Here is a 22,592-nt window from a genome sequence, read left to right on the forward strand (position 1 = left end):
GTGGCCATATCTGGCATGCCATAATTCTGCATTTTGCATGGCAACTGTAGGGGTAGAAATTGCCAAAGCATGAGCTGCTCTTTTCTGAAAAATATCAAGCTGAAAAAGCCCACGCAGCAGAGTACCAGATAACATTAAGGCATAGTTAGCTTCCCTGTCCCGGACAGCACATTTGTCATCCTCAAAGATGACCTGAAATCCATCTCTGTTAAGAGTGGACACTGAAAGGAGATTTTTGGTTATGCCAGGCACATATAAGACATCAGAAAGTCTGAAAATTGAGCCATCAATTGCAGTGAGCGCAACTTCTCCTGTGCCACGTACTGAATATGAGGAGTTGTTGGCACAAGTGACTTTCTTACCAACAGGGGGTGGATTCAAGGAAGTAAAAAGACACTTCCTTGAAGTGATGTGCTTGGATGCACCGCTGTCAAAATACCATGTGTTCAGTGTTTCATCAACACTGAAAGCAGATGCATCTGAAGGAGAGTCAAAACTGCAAGTCAAAAATGCATATGTATCATCACTGCAAGAAGCTGTACTGTCCCGAGCATCTGGAACAGCCAACCTAGAATCAGAAATGCAAGATAAAAAGGCATAATCTTGACCAACAAAGTTGGCTGCAGCATCTCCACTGTCAGATGCACAAGGGGCTGAATCTGAAACAGCCATTCCTGAGCTGTTTTTCTTTTCCTTTGCAATCCTTTTCCTGCATTCTGCTATGTGATGACCTGGCTTTTTGCAGTAGTGACAAAAACCCTTCTTTTTGGGCTTGCTTGCATCACTTTTGGCCTTTTGTGAAGGCTGTCCTGACCCACTGGAAGGCTGATTTGCTGCTGTTTTTGCCTGTCCCTTTGTTTTTGATTTGAATTTTGAGAGCATGGCTTGTTCACCTGCACGTGAAGCCAAATTTTTCCTGGTCTGCTCTTCCTGAAGCAGAAGTCCTATCAGCTCATGAAAAGAAAGAGGATTTGCACCCCCCCTCAATGATAAATTCAGCGAAGTATGAAAGCTGAGATAAGACTCAGGAAGAGAATTCAGAGTGGTTGTAATCATCTCTGAATCAGGAATAATTTCATCTATGTTTAACAACTGCTCTCTGAGATCCTGTAGCTTAGTGAGGTGGGCTGACATGGAGTCACCCTCCTCCATATGTGTATTGCTCAACTCTCTTTTTAAAAAAGATACCCTGGCATCATTCCGTGCTGCATACATGCTTTCCAAAATATCCCACGCTGCCCTGGAGGTCTTACACGACCGGATATGCGGAATGATTGATCTTTTCACTGAAAGAGAGATGCAAGACAAGGCTAAGGCATCCCGTGAATCCCATCTCTTTTGCTCAGGAGTATTGACTGTAGCTGCACCAACAACTTGTCCTGCAGCTGCACCTTGTGCACGACCTCTTCCACCTCCTTGGTGAGGAGGGGTAGCAGGTGCAATATCTGCTGGTCGGATTTCATCCCCATTGACATAATCCCATAAATTGCGAGAAATCAGAATATTACGTACCATGAAACTCCAGAGGGAGTAGTTGGTACCATCCAATTTGTCTTCCTGAGAAAGACCACCGAACTGAAAATCATTCTGATTTTGATGGGCCATATCTGAAAAAGGAATTGAAGCAGATACAAAGCTGAATTCCCTTACTGGGAATAGAATGCACAACTCCCAAAAACCACACCCAAGCACGGGCTGTATATGCAACTTAGATTTCTGCACTTGAGCTGTCAGAAATCTGTCCAAGCATAAAACACTCTCCAAAATCTGCCAAAAGTGTTCCAAACACTCCAAGAAAGGCAGTATGTACTGAATACTCCAAAAAATGCTCTCCAAACACAAAAGCCCCAATTTGTGGCTAGAAATTGCAGCCAGAAAGGGGTAAAAATGCTAAAAGCCCCAAATCTGCAATTTTAATACAAAAGCCCCAAATTTCAGACAAATCTGCAATTTTGCTCTTGTTATAGCTTCAAACTTGTCCAATGATTGCAATGTCTGCAATCTGCAAAATACCCCAAATGTACTTGCAGAATACTTAGCCAAACAATGGCTGTCTGCAAACTTAGCCTGCCAAAGATCACCTGCCAAATCTCTTGTCCAAAACCAAGAAGATACCTGCTGCTGTACTGAAGCAGATTCAGTACAGATTTACTGTACTGAATACAGTACGGAGATGCCGTACAGTTTGTACGGCACCGTACGGCTGGTACGTCGACGACAGGTACGGCCACGGTGTACGGCGCTGTACGGCGTACGGCCACAGTGTACGGCGCGCAGGTACGGCGAAGTACGGCGCAGATGACGAAACTTTTCGCAGGTACGGCGCAGTACGGTGTACGGCGAAGTACAGCGCAGCAAATGGCGACACCTGCGTAAGGCTTCCGTACAGTCGTACGGACTGTACGGACGGATTGGAGCGGGCTGGAGCTCAAGGTAAGGCGCTGGTATGAAGAAGGAGCAGAGGGCACACAAGCCTAGAACCTGCTCTGATACCAAATGAAGGAGATGGAGAGAGTGAGAGCTTGAGAGAGTGTGAGAGTCGAAAGCTTAGAAGCTGTAGTTGCAAAATAGAGTGTAAAGAGTACAACACAAAGTAGAGTTGATAAGGTTTTGTCATAGTGACAAAACCTTAGTAGTCACTAACCATAGTTAGTGAACTAACTGTAGTTAGGGGGAAAAACCTCTAAATGAGGGAAAAGTGCCCCTAACTAACTTATTATATTACATTGGTCACTGCTGAATTATATCTATAATTCCAACAAAAACCTCTTAAAGAGGGAAAAGTGCCCCTAACTAGCTTATTAAATTACATTGGTCACTGCTGAATTATATCTATAATTCTAACACCCCCCTACAGTGCCAATGTCATGTACAAGGCTGATCAATCACCAAACGGATATAAGTACAGGGCACTACGAAATGCCTCAAACTTTTCACGTGGTAGTGCTTTGGTGAAAATATTTGCAACGTTGTCATGTGTGGACACAAAGATCATATTGATCTCTCCTGCATGCAACTTCTGTCTGACGTAGTCATAGTGAACCTCAATGTGCTTCGTGCGAGCATGAAACACTGGATTCTTTGCCACTGCAATGGCACTTTGACTATCAGTGAGAATCGGAGAAGGACCCTCCAAAGACAGATGAAGATCAGCAAATAGACGTCGCAGCCAGACACATTCAACTGTTGCTGTGAAAGCTGCCCTGTACTCAGCTTCACATGATGAGGTAGCCATTGTAGATTGTTTCTTGCTCAGCCAGGAAATGCAAGATTTACCCAAAAAGAAACAATTGCCACTAGTGGACTGCCTAGTGTCATAATCACCAGCCCAATCTGAATCACTGTAGGCATGCATCTGCAAGTCACCCCCCTCGGGAAATAACAAGCCAAAAGACTTCGTGCCCTGCAAATAACGGAAGATGCGCTTAACTGCCTGCCAATGCATAGTTTTTGGGCTGTGCATGTACCTGCTCACCTGAGATACTGCAAACTGAATATCAGGTCTAGTGTTGCACAGATATATGAGGCATCCAACAGCCTGATTGTAAGATGTGGCATCAACTGATTCTCCTGCATCATGCATTGTGAGTTTCAGCCCCGGCTCCATGGGAGTGGCTATGCTTACAATCATGCATGTTAAATCTGTCCAAGAGTTTCTGCACATACTTGGACTGAGACATAACAGTGCCACGTCTCTCTTGAGAGAACTGGATCCCCAAATAAAAGTGAAGCAGCCCCAAATCTGACATGTCAAAGGTGGTCTGCAAATCAGCTTTGAAATCTGCAATTTTATCTTCATTGGACCCTGTGAGCAATAAGTCATCAACATAAAGAAGGATGACTAAAATTTCCCCCCCATCCATCTTGATGTAGAGGGTGCTCTCAGTAGGACTATTGTGCAGCCCCTTGCTGGTCAAAAAGGCATGAATCTTGGCATACCATGCACGAGGGGCCTGTTTCAGCCCATACAAAGCTTTGTTTAGCTTGCATACCTGAAGTGCATTTGCTGTAATTTCGAAGCCTGGAGGTTGTTTGACATACACCTCTTCCAGCAAGTCTCCATTTAAGAAGGCTGTTTTTATGTCCAACTGATGAACATTCCACTCAAAATGTGCAGCCATTGCAATAACAGATCGGATGGTGGTCATCCGGGATGTAGGAGCAAATGTCTCCTCATAATCTATGCCCTTTTTCTGAGCATAGCCTTTAGCAACCAGCCTTGCCTTGTATCTGTCAATGGAGCCATCTGGCTTCCGTTTGACCTTGAAAACCCATCGTGTGCCAATGGCATGTTTACCTGGTGGCAAGTCTACAACATCCAAAGTCTGATTTTTTTCAATGGACTGCAACTCATCGTGCATGGCATTCATCCAATGCACATTGTCCTTTGCTTCTTCGAATGTTGCAGGCTCCTCCTCATCAAAAAGAGTACCTGCATATGCTGATTCCACTGAATTAGCACTATCCATGTGCCTTGCTGCACTGCGAGTTTTGCCAGGTAATGGAGCATCAATTTTACTCTCCCTGAGAGTCTGTAACAACCAGTTTGCGACTGTTTCTGCTGCATGTATGTCTACAATTTCTTGCTGCACCACCTGTTCCACTGCCTGTGGAGGTAGCAAGACATCCTGTGGCTGAACTGAAGCATCATCGGGAGGTCGCTGTAAATTCTGATTTGCATCAGAAATATCAGCAGGGGAACCCAAGGCAATGGGTAGCAACCCCTCAAAAACATCCTCTGAAGAAGAAGGCATATGAAATTCAGCCTGAGTGTGAGCTGAATTTTCTGCAAATATCACATCTCTACTGACAATGATCTTGCGTGTAGTAGGATTGTAGAGACGGTACCCCTTGCTTTCTGCACTGTACCCAACAAATATGCACTTAATTGCCTTATCTGACAACTTGTGCCTAAATTCAACTGGCACATGAGCATATGCAAGGCATCCAAAGACTCGGAAATGATCCACTGAAGGCTTTCTCCCATTCCAGACCTCATAGGGAGTTTTTGTTTTCAAAGCCTTAGTGGGAGCCCGATTTAAAATGTAGTTGGCACACATCAGACCTTCAAGCCAGAATTTGTGAGGCATGTGTTTGCTTTTCAGCATACATTTGTCCATCTCCATAAGAGTTCTATTTTTCCTCTCAGCTTTGCCATTTTGCTGAGGGGTCAGCCTCACTATGAGCTGATGCACAATACCCTTGCCTTTCAGAAAAGCATCAAAATCTGCAGACAAGTATTTCCCACCTCTATCTGTGCGTAATGTCTGTATCTTGAGTCCGGTTTCATTTTCAACCATGGCTGAAAAGTGTTTAAACACCATGAACACTTCTGATTTGCGCTTCAGCCCAAAGACCCTAGTGAAATTGGAGTAATCATCAATAAAGGTAACAAAGTAGAGATGACCACCCAATGATGGAGTCCTCATGGGACCACAGACATCACTGTGTATAAGCTGTAATTTGCGGACAGCTTTAACTGAACCATCCTTTTTGAAGGGGAATCTATGCATCTTGCCTAAAATGCACCCTTCACAGGCATGTGGAGGAGGTATCTCAAGAGGTGGCAATGCATCAACCATAGAGTGCTTCTGAAGTGTCATCAAGCTGTTGTAATGCATGTGGCCATATCGGGCGTGCCATAATTCTGCATTCTGCATGGCAGCAGTAGGGGTAGAAACTGCAAGAGCATGGGCTGCTCTTTTCTCAAAAAGATCAAGCTGAAAAAGCCCACGCAGCAGAGTACCAGATAATTTTAAGGCATAATCATTTTCCCTGTCTCGGACAGCACATTTGTCATCCTCAAAGATGACCTGAAATCCAGCTCAGTTAAGAGGACACTGAAAGAAGATTCTTGGTGATACCAGGCACATATAAGACATCTGAAAGTCTGAAAACTGAGCCATCAATGGCAGTAAGCTCAACTTCTCCTGTGCCACGTACTGAATATGACGAGTTATTGGCACAAGTGACTTTCTTATTAACGGGAGGTGGATGCAAGGAAGTAAAAAGACACTTCCTAGAAGTGATATGCTTGGATGCACCGTTGTCAAAATACCAAGTGTTCAGTGTTTCATTGACACTGAAAGCAGATGCATCCGTAGAAGAGTCATAACTGCAAGTCAAAAATGCATATGTATCATCATTACAAGTGGCTGTACTATCCCGAGCGAGCAGCCAGCCTAGAATCTGAAATGCAAGATAAAAAGGCATAATCCTGTCCAACAAAGTTGGCTGCAGCATCCCCACTGTCAGATGCATGTGGAGCTGAATCTGAAACAGCCATATCGGAGCTGTTTTTCTTCTCTTTTGCAAGCCTTTTCCTGCATTCTGCAATGTGATGACCTGGCTTTTTGCAGTAATGACAAAAACCCTTCTTCTTGGGCTTACTTGCATCATTTTTAGCCTTTTGTGAAGGCTGTCCTGACCCACTGGAAGGCTGATTTACTGATGTCTTTGCCTGTCCCTTTGTTTTTTACTTAAACTTTGAGAGCATAGCTTGTTCACCTGCACGTGAAGCCAAGTTTTTCCTGGTCTGCTCTTCCTGAAGCAGAAGTCCTATCAACTCATGAAAAGTGAGAGGGTTTGCACCCCCCCTCAATGATAAGTTCAGCGAGGTATGAAAGCTGAGATAAGACTCAGGAAGAGAATTCAGAGTGGTAGTAATCATCTCTGAATCAGGAATAATCTCATCTATGTTCAATAATTGCTCTCTGAGATCCTGTAGCTTTGTGAGGTGGACTGACATGAAGTCACCCTCTTCCATATGTGTATTACTTAACTCTCTTTTCAAGAAAGATACCCTTGCATCATTCCGGGCTGCATACATGCTTTCTAAGATATCCCACGCTGCCTTCGAGGTCTTACACGACCGGATATGCGGAATGATAAATCTTTTCACTGAAAGAGAGATGCATGACAAAGCTAAGGCATCCCGTGAATCCCATCTCTTCTGCTCTGGAGTAGTGGCTATAGCTGCACCAACAACTTATTCTGCAGCTGCACCCTGTGCATGACCTCTTCCACCTCCTTGTTGAGGAGGGGTATTAGGTGCCATACCTGCTGGTCGGATCTCACCCCCATTCACATAATCCCATAAATTGCGAGAAATCAGAATATTGCGTACCATAAAACTCCAAAGGGAGTAGTTGGTACCATCCAACTTGTCTTCTTGTGAAAGACCACCGAACTGGAAGTCATTCTGATTTTGCTGGGCCATATCTGAGAAAGAGATTTAAGCAGATACAAAACTGAATTCCCTTACCGGGAATGAAATGCACAACTCCCAAAAAACACAGCCAAGCACTAGCTGTAAATGCAACTCAGATTTCTGCACTTGCACTGTCAAAAATCTGTCCAAGCATCAAAAACTCTCCAGAATCTGCCAAAAGTGTTGCAAAACACTTCCAGAAAGGCAGTATGAACTGAAATCTCCAAAAATTGCTCTCCCAACACAAAAGCCCCAAAATAGGCCCGAAATTGCAACCGAAAAGGGGCAAATTGATCAAAAGCCCCAAATGTTGCAAGAATTGCGCTCTGTCTGCAAAAGCCCCAAATTTCAATGCAAAATTGCAGTGTAATTACAAAATCCCCAAATTTCTTCAAGAAATTGTACTGCAGAATTGAAAGCCCCAAATTTCGAGCTTGAAATTATCTGCAAAGTCCCAAATTTTGCAAAATGCCCAATTCAAATAATATGCTCAAATCTGCCCAAAAAACTGTTCTGCCAAACAATGGCTTCCTGCAAAGAAATGTCTGCCAGACGACCAATTGCAAGAATGCTTGCAGGAATGAAACCTGCTCAGAAGGCCAAATGCAACTGTACGGCCTATACGGTGACTGTACACGGTGACTGTACGACAGAGGTACGGTTGGCAGCGTGTACAACTGTACTGAATGTACGGTCAAGTTGTACGGACGAACGCCTTGCTGTGTACGATTGTACGGACGACCTTGTACGACAACTGTACGGATGGGCTGCACTCAGAAAGTACGGGAGGCTGTACGGAACAGTACGGATGCCTGATGGACTGACGACGAAAATGACGCAGGAGCAGTACGATCGACGCAGGTGTACGGATGGCGACAACGAACCGTACGGAACTGTACGACGAACCGTACAGTCTGGCGACGGGCTGTACTACTGAAGATCTACTGTACGGAATGGAGCTATAGACTGTATGACGCTTCACTTGTACAGGTGACGAGCTGTACGACGACCACGCAGGTACTGTACGGGACTGTACGGAATCAGTCCGTACAGATCTGTACGGACGATACGGCGAGCTGGCACAGGAGCTTGTGGGCTGGAGCTGGAGGACAAGAAGGAAGGAGCAAGGAGCACGATCAAACTGCTCTGATACCAAATGTGAGAGTTTAGGGAGAGAGAGAGAGAGCGAGAGAGAGTGAGCTTGAGAGCTGAAAGCTTAAGAGCTGAGTTGCAATAGAAGAGCGTAAAAGAGTACAACTGAAAGAGTTAGAGATAAGGTTTTGTCCTAGTGACAAAACCTTAGTAGTCACTAACCATAGTTAGTGAACTAACTGCGGTTAGGGGAAAAAACCTCTTAAAGAGGGAAAAGTGCCCCTAACTAGCTTATTAAATTACATTGGTCACTGTTGAATTATATCTATAATTCTAACAATTCTCACATCCACTGATGGCACAGATTTCAGAATTTCAAATATTCTCTATGTGCCAAGCATAAAGAAGAATTTGCTTTCAGTGTCCTTCTTAATAGAGGAGGATTTCAGGTTGTATTTGATGATGCTAAGTTTGCAGTCAAAGACAAAGAGAATGACTATGCTTTGATGTTGTCTGGCACTTTGTATCGGGTCTTTTTCAGCTTGATTTATATGAGAAAAGATCCGATCATGCATTTTCAGTAAGCACTCCCACTGCTGCAATGCAGAATGCGCAGTTATGGCATGCCAAGTATGGGAACATGAGCTATGGCAACTTAATGACACTTCAGAAGCATGATATGGTTGATGCATTGCCTCCTTTAGAGTCACCTCCTCCTCATGCATGTGAGGGTTGCATCCTTGGCAAGATGCATAGATTTCCTTTCAAGAAGGATGGTGCAGTGAAAGCTACACGCAAATTACAGCTTATTCATTGTGATGCCTGCGGTCCCATGAGGACACCTGCTTTTGGGGTTTATCTTTATTATATTACATTCATAGATGACTTCACCAACTACACTTGGGTCTATGGTCTTAAGGCAAAATCGGAACTGTTTATGCATTTCAAACACTTTGTGGCTATGGTTGAACACTTCGCATAGATAAAGGGGGGGAGTATATGTCTCATGAGTTTGAGGCATTTTTGAAGGAGAAAGGCATCACGCATCAGCTTACAATGAGGCTTACACCTTAACAGAATTGCACTCTTATGGAGATGGATAGATGCATGCTTACCAGTAAAAAGTTGCCTCTCAGGTTTTGGCCTAAAGGTCTCATGAGTGCCAACTATGTTTTGAATCGGGCTCCCACAAAGGCTTTGAAAACAATCACTCCCTATGAGGCATGGCATGGGAGAAAGTCTTCAGTGGATCACTTCAGAGTTTTTGGTTGTGTTGCATATGCCCACGTGCCTGTTGAGTTTAGACACAAGTTGTCAGATAAGACACTTAAATGCATTTTTGTTGGGTATAGTTCACAAAGCAAAGGCTATCGTCTCTACAATCCTGCTTCACGCAAGATTTTTGTTAGTAGAGATGTTATATTTCCTGAAAATTCAGCACATACACATGCTGAATTTAATATTCCAGCTTCTTCAGATGATGTTTTTGAGGGGATGTTTCCTATAGCATTTGGTTCCCCAACTGAGGTTCATGCTGAAAATCAGAATTTACAGCAACCTCCTCCTGATCCACATGCCCCCGATTCAGCCACAGGCTGATTTTATACCTCCACAGGGTGTGGATGAAGTTGTCACGCAAGAGATTCAAGAGATACACGCAGCCAAAACAGTCCCGAATTGGTTGCTACATACTCTCAGGGAGATTAGGCTTGAGGCTCCATTGCCTGGCAGGACTCGTAGTACAGTAAGGCACGAAGGCACGCAGGGAGAGCTCTTTCAGTTGAGATAGCTTATGCAGGGACTCTTCTTGATGAAAGAACCTGACTCTTTAAGAATAATGTGCATTGGTGGATGCATGGCATGCATGCCATGCACAATGAATTGCAGTCCATAGAGAAAAATCAGACTTGGGATGTTATGGATTTGCCACCAAGTAAGCATGTCATTGGTACCAAGTGGGTTTTCAAAGTGAAAAGGAAGCCAAATGGGTCTATTGACAGGTACAAGGCAAGGCTGGTTGCCAAAGGCTATGCACAGAAGAAAGGCATACATTATGAGGAGACTTTTGCTCCTACATCCCGGATGACCACCATACGGTCAGTATTGCAATGGCTGCAAATTTTGTTTGGAATGTCCATCAGTTGGACATAAAAACAGCTTTCCTTAATGGGGACTTGCAGGAAGAGGTTTATGTCAAACAACCTCCTGGATTTGAATTTTCTCGCAATGCACTTCAGGTTTGCAAGCTTAACAAAGCTTTATATGGGCTGAAACAAGCTCCACGTGCACGGTATGCCAAGATAGATGCATTCCTGGCAAGTAAGGGATTACACAATAGTCCCACGGAAAGCACCCTCTACATCAAGAAGGATGGGGGGGATATTTTGGTCATCATACTTTATGTAGATGACATGCTGCTCACAGGGTCAAATGAGGATATAATTGCAGATTTTAAGACTGAGTTGAAAGCTAACATGACAGATTTGGTCATGTTAAATTTTTATTTGGGGATCCAATTTATACAAGACAAGCGTGGCATTGTTATGTCTCAATCCAAGTATGTGCAAAAGCTCTTGGATAGGTTCAACATGCATGATTGTAAGCCTATTGCCACTCCCATGGAGTCGGGGCTGAAGCTTACTATGTATGATGCGGGTGAATCAGTGGATGTCACACTTTACAGCCACGCTGTTGGATGCCTCATCTATTTGTGCAATACAAGACACGATATTTAGTATGCAGTATCTCAGGTGAGCACATATATGCACAGCCCAAAGACAGCACATTAGCAACGCATCTTCCGTTCTTTGCAAGGCACAAAGTCTTATGGCTTGATGTTTCCCGAGGGGGTGACTTGCAGACACATGCTTACAGTGATTCAAATTGGGCTAGAGACTATGATACCAGGTAGTCCACTAGTGGTAATTGTTTCTTTTTGGGCAAAGCTTGCATTTCTTGGCTGAGCAAGAAGCAATCTACAGTGGCTACTTCCTCATGTGAAGCTGAGTACAGGGCAGCTTTCACAGCGAAGGTTGAGTGTATTTGGCTGCGATGATTGTTCGCTGATCTTCGTCTCTTATTGGAGGGTCCTTCTCCAATCCTCACTGATAGTCAGAGTGCTATAGCAGTGGCAAAGAATCCTGTGTTTCATGCTCGCACGAAGCACATTGAGGTTCATTATCATTATGTCAGAGAGAAGTTGCATGCAAGGGAGATTAGTATGATCTATGTGTCAACACATGACTGTTGCAGACATCTTCACCAAAGCACTTCCACGTGAGAAGTTTGAGGCATTTCGCAGTGCCCTCAACTTATCTCCTTTTAGTAATTGATCACTACCTTGTACACCACATTGGCACTGCAGGGGGGGTGTAAGAATTATTATTATATTCTAGGCAGTGGCCAATGTAATGTAAGGGGCACTTTTCCTATTAGAGGTTTTTCCCCCTAACCACAGTCTAATCTCTATACTCCGATAGTGCTCTCCACCCAGTCTCATATACCTCCTCGGGCACGTACTCTCCCTAAAACGGACTCATATAGGCTCATCACCCCCCAAATCATGACCCTTGGGAGTTGCATCTCCTGTAGTCTCGTGATTAAGCAAGATCACGAAACCGTGTCGAAAGCCTTCCGGAAGTCTACAAAGCAAGCAAAGACTTTCTGACGCCTGACTTCGCCTCCTCAATAATAGCTCGTAAAGTGAAAATGTGATCCAGAGTGGAGTGTTGTCTCCGGGAACCTACTTGCCCAAGAGCCCGCTGCCCATGTCCCTCTGTATGGTTGCTAATCGCCCGCTCTAGTACCACTCCATATATCTTGGCCACAGTGTGTCCAATCATGAGGGTGCGGTAGTTCCCAGTGTCCATGGAATCTCCTGCTTTATGTATCGGTACAATGGTGGTGGTGCTCCAAGTAGATGGGAAGCCATGGCATACGTGGTTGAACAAACGTGCTAGGATAGGGTCTAGGACCTCCTGTCCATGTGCAAAATGCTCGATGCGTAGTCCCTCATGGTCTAGTGATCTCTGGTTATGGAGTTGCAGGAGCACTTTGTGCACGTTGTATGTAGTGAACAGATGGCATGTAGTGGGTCTGGGTATGGCTAACACATCTGGTAGTGCTTGGTCTCAGACATCATAAAGAGAGCATGCATACGTGTGCCAGATACTCGGGTCTGTGATGGGATCTCCTACTTTATGTATCGGTACAATGGTGGTGGTGCTCCAAGTAGATGGGAAGCCATGGCATACAGCGTGGTTGAACAACTGTGCTAGGACCTCTTGTCTATGTGCAAAATGCTCGGTATGTAGTCCCTCATGGTCTAGTGATCTCTGGTTATGGAGTCGCAGGAGCGCTTTGTGTACGTTATATATAGTGAGCAGATGGCATGTAGTGGGTCTGGGTATGGCTGACACATCTGGTACTGCTTGGTCTCAGAAATCATAAAGAGAGCACGCATACGTGTGCCAAATACTCGGGTCTGTGATGGGAATAGGCGGCTTTCCTTCTGTGAGAAGCCCCCAACCAATAGTGGGGTTGCCTCCTCGGAAGGATCTCATCACCTCATCCATCTTGCGTGTGAGAAAAGCCCACTTCTTCTGTGTCATACGACGTGAGACCCGTTGTGCCTCAAGTAGTGTCATATGTCCCAAAGCTCGCCCACGTATGAGGTGAGCTCTCAACTCTCTGCACTCGTCATCAAACTAAGAGTTCTGAGGCATCTTTCCCTTTGGGACCTGCGAGGATCGAGTCGTGGGGAAAGATATGATCGTTGTAGCCTGTATCACAGTGACCAAGGTATCCGAAGCATGAGTGAGGTCTATGTCATCTCCAAGTAAGACTGGGAGTTGTTGATGCGTTGTCACGCATTATGCTAATATGAGTTTCACGGTATTAGAGAGTGCTCTAATGTCCTCGAGATTAGAGAAACTCAAAAGGTGGATGGGACGAGCCTTTGGCCTAAGGCTCATGTGCTTAAACCTAGGGAAAAGGATGACCTGGCATCCAGAAAAGGCCAAACTTATGCAAGATATACCATAAGAAATGGCAAGGTAGTAGTACCTAATCAGAATGATCTCAGGCAGAGAGTCATTCAATAGTGCCATGATAGCCTGTGTACCGGACATCCAAGAGTCGAGAAGACATATGATCTCATAAAATGAGATTTCTTTTGGCAAAAAATTAAAAAAAAAATCATGAATATGTGACACGTTTTTCGTGTCACGTGAGTAAGGTAGAGCGGGTGAAGCCACCCGGACTTTTACAGCCCTTGCAAATACCACTAGGCAGGTGGGAGAGCATTTCCATGGACTTTATAGTTCGTCTGCCTATGACCCAAGGTGGATATGATTCTATCCTTGTGGTGGTTGATCGTCTTATCAAGATGGCTCACTTCATTCTGACTAGGGAGTCTATTAGTACCCCGGAAGTGGTAGATTTGTTTATTAAACATATATTTCATCTGCATGGATTACCCATATCCACAGTGTCAGACAGGGATGCTAAATTTATCAATCATTTTTGGACCGTAGTGTTTGAGGCACTAAGGACCGAGTTGGGGATGAGTAGTGGGGATCATCCTGAAACGGATGGTCAGACGGAAATAGTCAACCAGACTTTAGAGGATATGCCTAGAGCATATGTTTCATTGCGGCAACATACGTGAGACAAGTGGTTACCACTGTTAGAATTTGCCTACAATAATAGAAAACATTCCTCTACAAGAATGAGTCCATTTGAGTTGAGCTATTATTATATGACTAATGTAATAATTATCGAACACACACACATATGCTAGAAGCGCACCAATGCATAATTTTAATAGTCATGCACAATTCATGATCCACATCGTAATTTCCAAACACAAGGATATAGAACAACAAATCCAACTATGGTTGGAATACCTCAGAAAGTGCCTAATGCCGCGAACTATGTGGTTCAAATGCGGGAGATGCTAGCACTTGCGAGAGCTAACATCCGCCACGTTATGGATAGAGCTAAGGCACACGTGGATGAAAATAGATCCACTCTCTAGAAATCTCCGCCAAAAGTCTTTGGAATTGTTACTGAACAAAGTGTTCAATAATTCCTCCTCGTTTCAACAAATAAATTCATGTTTCTTCTTGCGAACCAATCGATGATACTCGCGTATGGTGTCACGTTCGGTCTTATGTTTGGTTTCGAATCTCAGTTGGCAGCGCAAAGCCTTACACTTATCATCATACCAACTGTTGCAAGGGACGCAGCCCCAAGTGGTGGTGGACGTATAGAGCGAGTAGTCGAGGGAAGGCGTGAAGTGCAGCCTCATGGAGTGAGCGGGTGATCAGGGCAGCATGATCCTCTAGTAGGTGTATGAAGTCAATATATGTGAGGAGCGTATAAAAGGCATGCTGAGTACATAGGTGAGAGACTACGATCAAAATGTATCTCCTGATTAGTGTTGTGAATGATCAGAGGGGTGAAGGGTACTGCGAGGTGAGGCATGGAGATCTGGAGGAAGAGATAGGTGTGGTCTAAGAGGTAGTGATATGGGAGGCAAAACGAGCTAGAGCAAGTAAAGCGACCCAAGGATGGCCATCTGTCAAGACCATTATAAATAATGAGTTAATGCATCCTGCCAAGATCAAAGCCAAAACTGAGCTTCATAGAAGAACTTCTCACTCTACTTAATGATTTTGGCTCTAGTAACCACTGCTCAATAGATATGTGTAGCTGTGCCATTGGTAAGCTTCCTTGCATTTGCTGCATGCTCAGCTACTTGGGAGGCAATTTGGTCTTCTTCATCATGTCATTCTTTCGATAGTTGTGTTTGACACATCTCGTATCATGCTTTGTAAAAAGTGTATGATTCCTTGTAATGGTGAGCTCTGTGTTCTGTTTTCTCCGCCAAGGAATCTAAATGCTGATTTTCTATCTTTACTAGGGCAATGGTCCTCAAGAATTCTGTGCTTGGTGATTCTAGTTGGAGACATACAACATCTCGTCTAAAAAAGGAAAAGAGCTCACAAAAAGTACTATTTGTGAAAACTATACAAGATGTAATGAATCAAAAATCCACTTTCAGCTCAGTAAATTAAATCAAACAAAAAAACGTGGAGAAGCAGCGAGCTAATGAGAGCAGAGTAATGTTCAGGACTGAATTTCATTTTCATTTATAATCAAATTTCACCTTGCAATGTATGTTTATGATGATAACAACGTCACACAATAAACATTTGCTTCATTTTCAGAGAAGACAACACTTCAAAATGTACAAGGATTTTGGTGCTTACCAAGGTCCGATTCAAAATGGAAGCAATGGCAAGGGCATCCCGTATTTGTTTTATCTGCATGTTTTGGCAACATCGTCTTTCTTATACTGAAATTTTAAACAATAAAGCATTCCCAATCATGAACATATGCTAATGAATCAAGAAATTTCAGATTACAAAATATGTCCAATCTTTGAGATAAAGTAGAAGACAGTTATGTAGGGTAAAAAGGGATACCTGATAATTGATCAATTTAAAATGGTTCTCTATAGAGTGAGCCCCACTTGTCATTAGGTCTCCAGGAATAATAGATTGAAATGCCAAAAATCCACCTGTGATTCCATACTTAACGTAAACGTAAACATTCAGTAAGCACTTTTGTTCTTTCTTTAGATAGGTGTGTTCATGTTTACTTCATGTAATCTTTTTAAAATGAAACACACTTTTTTGCCTCCTGTTTTCCTGCCCCTTTTCAGATTTGAAGTGATTTCTTCTCTTTTATTTATTTGAAGTGATATTCTTCTCTTTTCTTTCTTGCATCATTTCTTTGTTATTGTCAGGAACATAGCAGCCTATTTTGGTGCGGCACTTGAGTCGTATAACAGGAGACCTTCAACTCGTCGATTTAGTACATTCACAAATTAGCAAGATAGTTTGTAGTTGTCCAGTTTCTTACCCCTTGAGATTATTGTATTTATTTTCATTTGGGTTGTATTCTCCCCCCCCTCCGCCCCCCCCCTCTCTCTCTCTCTCTCTCTCTCTCTCTCTCTCTCTCTGGTTGTGCAGTACTGTGTACCTATTGGCGCACCGTATCTGCTATCATGCAGGCCTTTGGAGGCTCTAAAGCCCATCTCCTCCCCATTTCATCCTGTTTGCAGGCCACTTGCAGTCATGGAGCCCATAGGCTGGTGAGCCTGCCACAGTCCCTGGCTGTTAGCACTTAGCCCTGGTATGAGCCTTGTAGGTCAGGTCAACTCTATGAGATGACTTCTCTGGTCAACCATATGGTTAACTTGGGGGCCATATAGGCCACCCTTTGTATTTTCCTCTTATTTATTTGAGTAGTACTAAGTTTTGCTCCAGCTTGTTGTTTGCTTCCCGCACTCCACCCCCGTTCCATTGCTTCTTGCACCCAACAGTCGTATCAGAGCAGGTTCTCGTGCTCCTACTGCCTTCCCTTGTGCTCTCCCATTGCTCCTACCTGCCATTTTTCTCCAGCTCAGTCTGATGCCTCATTTCATCACCAGAAACCTGTTTTTTAAGCGGAAAAACTGTCCAGCAACCGTTGTTTGACTTTTTAAGGTCTGATTGCAACATTTTTTGAAATTTCTGAGAGGATCATAGGGCTCTGATACCATGTTGAGGAACTAAAGGGAAAGCATGAAGTGAACACAAAATGAGAATGCTTGATTATGGAATGAAGAAAGGTGAGGTCCTTATGTAGGCACCTCTTACATGATCACAGACATCACTGATGACCTCTGAGCTCCACAATCATCTCCTCAATCAGCTCCTAGAATCAATCATTCTATGTGGCATCTTCCACCTAACAGTGCTTATGGGCACCTAACTGTGCCTCTAGCACACACACACAGAACCCAAGGTGTGCCTGGGGCATACACCTTGAGATATCCCAACACTTTCTGCTTCTTGTTTCGTGTTCCATACATGTCATTTGGCAGAGTGTGGCCACTCAATCGATTGACCATCAAGGCAAGTTACAATAGCTCTTGCAAGATAGTTCATCTCCCACTACCATTCGCATACACGCTGACTATGATTCAAGGTGCCCTAAGTGCATTGCCCCATTTGAATGTACTTAAGGACCTGTACCCTCGAGTACAAAAGGGTGCACATGACATATATAGGCAGAAGAAGAAAGGGAAGCCAAAAATAGACAATCACAATATGATTCATGCCATGCTCAAAGGTATGGAAGATGTTATGGTAGGCTTACAAATAAGAAGCCAGAGAAGTCAAAGTTCTTCCGAGTAGTAGTCCAGTCACAAGGTTTTAGCGCACAGAGAGATTTTGTATTCATTGCGTTGGCAATCAAAGAAACAGTGATGTCTTCATGAATGCACAGACAAACTCGATGTACAAGAAGCCTATAGCAAGGCACACATAGACCAAAAAGCATGCGCAGAAAAGACAAGGTGTCCCTTACAGAAAATTCAACAAGAGATGCAGAACTAACAGAGTCAAGATAGATATAATGGGAACCATTTAAAGGGCAGGCAGGCTCAACCATTTTAGATGTGCACAGTAAATGACAGTAAACAAAACAAGAATGGGGGGGAAATAATGGTAGGAATGCTAGAAAGATCTCACCTTAAATACTCTGGAATTAATCAGGGTGTGTAATGCCTGATGGCAAGGGAGAGATGCACAACATGACTCACTTTCTCATCATATGGACATTTAGATTACAAAACGATAACATCTCCATGAAAAGGAACATCAAGCATGCAAATGAGGAAAAATTTGTACATGATTCATAAATACAATGCTTTTGTGGAATCTAAAAACAAAGGAAGATTTGTTCCTGCCTTTTACTTAGGGAAATGAGACGCTCAGGATTCATGTGAATGTGCTGAAGTTCGATCAGTGGCACAAATAAAGTTAGACCAAGAAAAGCAGCGAAAGGTAACCAAAAAGATAGAAAAGCTGCAACAACAGATGTAAACCCAGGTGAACTTTATCGTGGATAGACGTGGTCAGAAAAGGCGAGCTAGGGCTCCTTTATAGAAGACCAGTTGAGCCATGCTTGAGAAGGAAGGGAGGGGTGCTTTTACAGGGCCAAAACATAGATGTGAAGGGGGCACTCATTGCTACATCACACCACTTTTATCTAAATTAGTGTGGGAATTACAGATTACCAAGTAGAAGTTTTAAGACGGGCTCTCCTTCGTCGGTTCTTCAGAGTCTTTTTGCTTGGTTTCTTCTTATGCTCCACTTTCATCCACATCCCACTAGAGGGCTCCGCCAAGGGGGCCTGACTCTGCTGTTGCTACTTGCGCATGTGACTTTGCCTGTCCACCTGAGGCTCTCGTTGGTGGTTCTGCAGCTTGGGGGGTCGTCTCTAGCCTCGAGAACAATCCCTGGCTAGGCATCCATGCTCTCTGCATCGAGGCACTGACCCGGTAACCCTGAGATCTCAATCCTCTGACGTAGCTCTCACCCCCCTCGAGAGTCTCGAGAAGGATCCACTCCGGGATGGACTATGGGTCCTCTATCACCAATTTGAGTCTAAGGACGCCCTCATCTATCACCACCGACATGGCTGACTCTAGTAGGGACTCCAATACTGTGCCAAAAGCTCTACCAATGGAGGGGGGGATGGGCCTATACTCCCTGGGAAGTCGTGGAAAACGAAGCGTCACCGAAAAGCAAGGCACATGATATGGGACGAGTCCATGTCCTCTACAGTAAAGCCGTAGTGCCACGGGAAAAGGAAAACCAGGTGGGGGCCAAGATAGATGGGGCTCTGCTCAACTAGTGTCTAGGTGGTGTCCGGTGAGCACAACTGGAGAAGGCAGACTCCTGGATGTGGTCCCCCCCTAATGCTAAACTCGCCTGTAACCAGTCACGGATCTAGCTCCTGGAAGGGGTGAGCCCTACTATTCAGCCCACTACTGCTCTGTCCGTGAGGGATTGAACTACTTGCTTGACCTATTTGCTTGTCCTGGGAAGAGAGAATAACCTTGATGGCTGGGGGTTTTGAAGGTGCTGCCATTTGAGCCCTTTTGGCCAAACAGAAGTCGCCACCAAGTTCTCTTTCTTCCATGTGTCAACAATTAACCCGAAGCTCCAAAAAAGAAAGAAGAGAAAAGGCCACGCCAGTGCTGCATACGGGCTGACACTTAGGCTAAGAAGTAAGCAAACTCGAGCGACGTGCAAGCAGCCCGAGGTGCCACAACACCTCCAAGCTTCTCAAGAAGCGCACCCCACTCAAGTCCTGCTCTAAGGGTGCTCAAAAGGAGACCCTCGAGACCTAGCCCAACCCCAACACAGGCAGTTGGTTGCCTTATCACAACAGCTCCAAGCAAATGGCTAAAAAGGCGGGAGAAAGGAAAAAAATAGCGCATGGGGGGCGGAAAAGGATCCTACGGGAAGAGGTGGAGGCGAAGGAAGAAGCGGGGGGGAGCGGAAGCGATGAAAGAAGGGGAGCGGAGAAGAAGCACGTGGGGGGGAGGAGGTAGAAGAGGGTGGGGGCGGCAGCTGCCTACACGCGGGGGGGCAGAAGATAGGGTGGGGGGGAGAAGAAGACGAGGGGGGGGGGGGCGGAAGTAGTGCGGGTTGGAGGAGAAGACGTGGGGGGCACGAAGGGAGGAGATTTAGGCACGCCGGGGTGCAAGAGGAGGGAGCAGCGACGGGAGGGGGCGTGGAAGGGGAGGCGGAGCAGGAGGTGTGACGGGGGAGGCGGAGGCCGAATGGAAGGGAAGGAGGGGACGATATGGCGAGGAGGGGAGCTTCGGGAGCAGGGAACCCACCACTTGCTGCAAGTTTTGAAGCTGCCAAAACATGTTTTCAGAGCTGTTGAGGGAGCTTTTTCTGGAGCAGATGAATCAATTATGGAGCAGGTCCTTGTAGCTTCCCAAGCCTTGAAGAATGACCAGGCAAGAGGAAACTTGCAGGGCAGTAAGTTTAAGCGGTTAGGCCCTGTCAAACAGCCACAATATGGAGCATTTAGCTTCCGTGATGTGGAGCTGTATGGAGTAGGTGAGGAAAGCAGGGAGACTAGGGGGCTGAGGGGATGAAGGGATGAGAGGGATGGAGGTAGGGGAGCAGGGAGAGAGAGACAGGGGGCGATGGGGAGCTGCTGCTGTAGTTCTAAGCTAAATATTATTGAAAAGCATTGTAACTGAACTAGGGATACCAAAGCATTGTGTCTGTCAAAACACTTAAAAGGGTCTTGATATTCTATCCAAGACTCATAAGCCTTTTATATGCTTTTCTGAAATAAAAGATGGAAATATCCTAGGATGAGGCAAAGAATTCTAGTGAAGGGACACGGCCTCATCGCATACGTCAGCCTCGGTTTTCCATTGTATGGTTAATTATTTTTGGTGATGTTTATGTGCTGGAATTATTGAAAATCTTCTGATGATGGTGGCAGTCTTGTGATGAATGGTTTTATGAGAGTTTAGTCTTAAGTGGAATCTGGTTCAATATTCATAGGGCTTACACAATTTTACACGACTCTGTCAAATATGCTGCTTTTTAATCAATCATAACCAATTAGCTGTGTCTGCATAAGCAATGGAGGCAAGGTGCTACCATCCCAGCCCCGAGGTGGAATGGACCATGTTATTATATGCAAACTCTACCTGTGAAGAAAACCGTTCTGACAATGTCAACTGGTCATCTATGTACACCTTGAAAGATCCAGAATAGCAGCTTTTGGTCTTTTGCTTTGACCAACCATCTATGACTGGAATGCTGAAGAAAATCCAAGTGTAGTGTCCGATTGACAAATTAAGCTTGCGAAGACAATGGTAATCTTACTATTTACCTAATTGGGATACAGGTGCTGCACTGGCATATGCTGCAAGTGCTAGATAGCAGTCAGAGATGCTGCGAGAGCTCATCCTCACTCCTCTCTCACACTCACAAGTAAATGGCACAAAAAGCAGGTAGATCCTGTATTGATGGAAAAGCCCTAGATTTGGGATCTTCCACTAGTCCCTCTATTTTCTCCTACTTACTGCTATATATGCATGGATCACAGCATATATTTTTATATTACACTCACATATTATTGGCATTGGTCACCTATCAGGCTAGGAAAAAATGGTAGGGTTACTGCATAGGTCACTTGCTGCCCCCGGGGCCCAGGGCCAATGCTCCCCCTTAGCTCAAGTCTAGTAGGTTGCAAATTAACAGCCGGTTTATGAGTTCTTTTTTCACTAGAGCATCAGGTTTATTCAGCAACTCTGTGCATAGTTGTTGCTGCCCCGTATACAGGGGTTTTTTAAGAAGGGTCAGGGTGTTCTAATTGTTGTGATCCATCACTTCTAATGTTTGAAGTCTGGTGGCAAAAGGTGTTATTTTGAGGTTGCTTCACAGTTAGGTTCACTGTGCATTGAGTGGTGGGTGCCTCTGGGTCTCATGCCAACATTTTTAACCAAGAATCTAGTGGTCTGCTTGCAATTAGCTCACATTTGGCTCATCAAAAGTTATGCAATTTGCAAGGCTACACTTTAGCAAACAGTGTGTTGAAGCAGATAGTATCTGTGTGTGCTCAGTCAGGTTTTTAAAGCTATGCAAGTATCACACGTGGGTTGTCGCCTTACGTGTCTGCCATTGTAAGCTAACTGGCTCACATGTGGTGTTAAAGGATGTGTAGGACAGAGGATGGCACAGCGATAGCCAAAGGTCCCGAAAATGCTTGTCAGCAGTAGTATGTTCAACAGGAGCAGCTCTTGCGAAGTGTTTACAGATGCAAACAGATAGTTCTCAATTGGGTCAACGAGTATGAGGGTACCAGAGAGTTTGGTGTGCAAGAAGATGGTTTTCACGGGGACTTTCTTTTGCAAGCAATCAATGCATCATGTTATGTTTTAAAGTATGGTATTTCTGTGCAAGATTGGTTTTTACAAGCATTTGGTTAAGGATGTAGTTTGCAAGCCTTGGTTGGGGCTTGTCCCAGCTAAAAGAGATCCATGTATTAGTTTGGAGCCCTTAGTTAGGGGCTTAATTTGTTCACTCTTCCTTGATGGCATTTCGCTTCTGCGAGCCAAAATATGAAAATTATTTGACTTCTTCTTCTTTAACTTTAATAGAGCTACCTAAATTTTTATCCTCCCCCCCCCCCTCCCCTCCCGGGGCCCCAACCAAAAAAACGATCCCCCACCCCACAGCTAGCATTTTGTTATGCTCGTCACAGCAACACCACACCTGGCACATTGTAGTATTCAGGTTTGTCATAAAACAGCTTAGCCTCTCGAAGCCGATGTCGCTTGCCTTCTGTTCCACCAAACTGGAATGTTGTATGCACCGCATAGGGCTTTAGCTCCAGTTGCTCATACAAAGCC

General features: G+C 44.6%; 1 protein-coding gene across 1 annotated transcript in view; it reads right to left on the minus strand.

Annotated features, from left to right (window-relative positions):
* XEG113 (xyloglucanase 113) overlaps positions 1-22,592 on the minus strand; it is an 85,919-nt gene that overhangs the window by 38,932 nt on the left and 24,395 nt on the right. The window contains exons 6-8 of the mRNA XM_087382449.1: positions 22,456-22,591; positions 15,793-15,887; positions 15,577-15,630 (exon numbers count right to left, since the gene is read on the minus strand). Of these exons, the coding sequence (XP_087238575.1) occupies positions 15,577-15,630; positions 15,793-15,887; positions 22,456-22,591 (285 nt within the window). The remainder of the gene's footprint in view (positions 1-15,576; positions 15,631-15,792; positions 15,888-22,455; position 22,592) is intronic.

This window comes from Dipteris shenzhenensis, chromosome 12 (assembly GCF_047967505.1).
Source record: "Dipteris shenzhenensis isolate YYH24624 ecotype China chromosome 12, Dip_SZ_1.0, whole genome shotgun sequence".
NCBI classification, from domain to species: Eukaryota; Viridiplantae; Streptophyta; class Polypodiopsida; order Gleicheniales; family Dipteridaceae; genus Dipteris; species Dipteris shenzhenensis.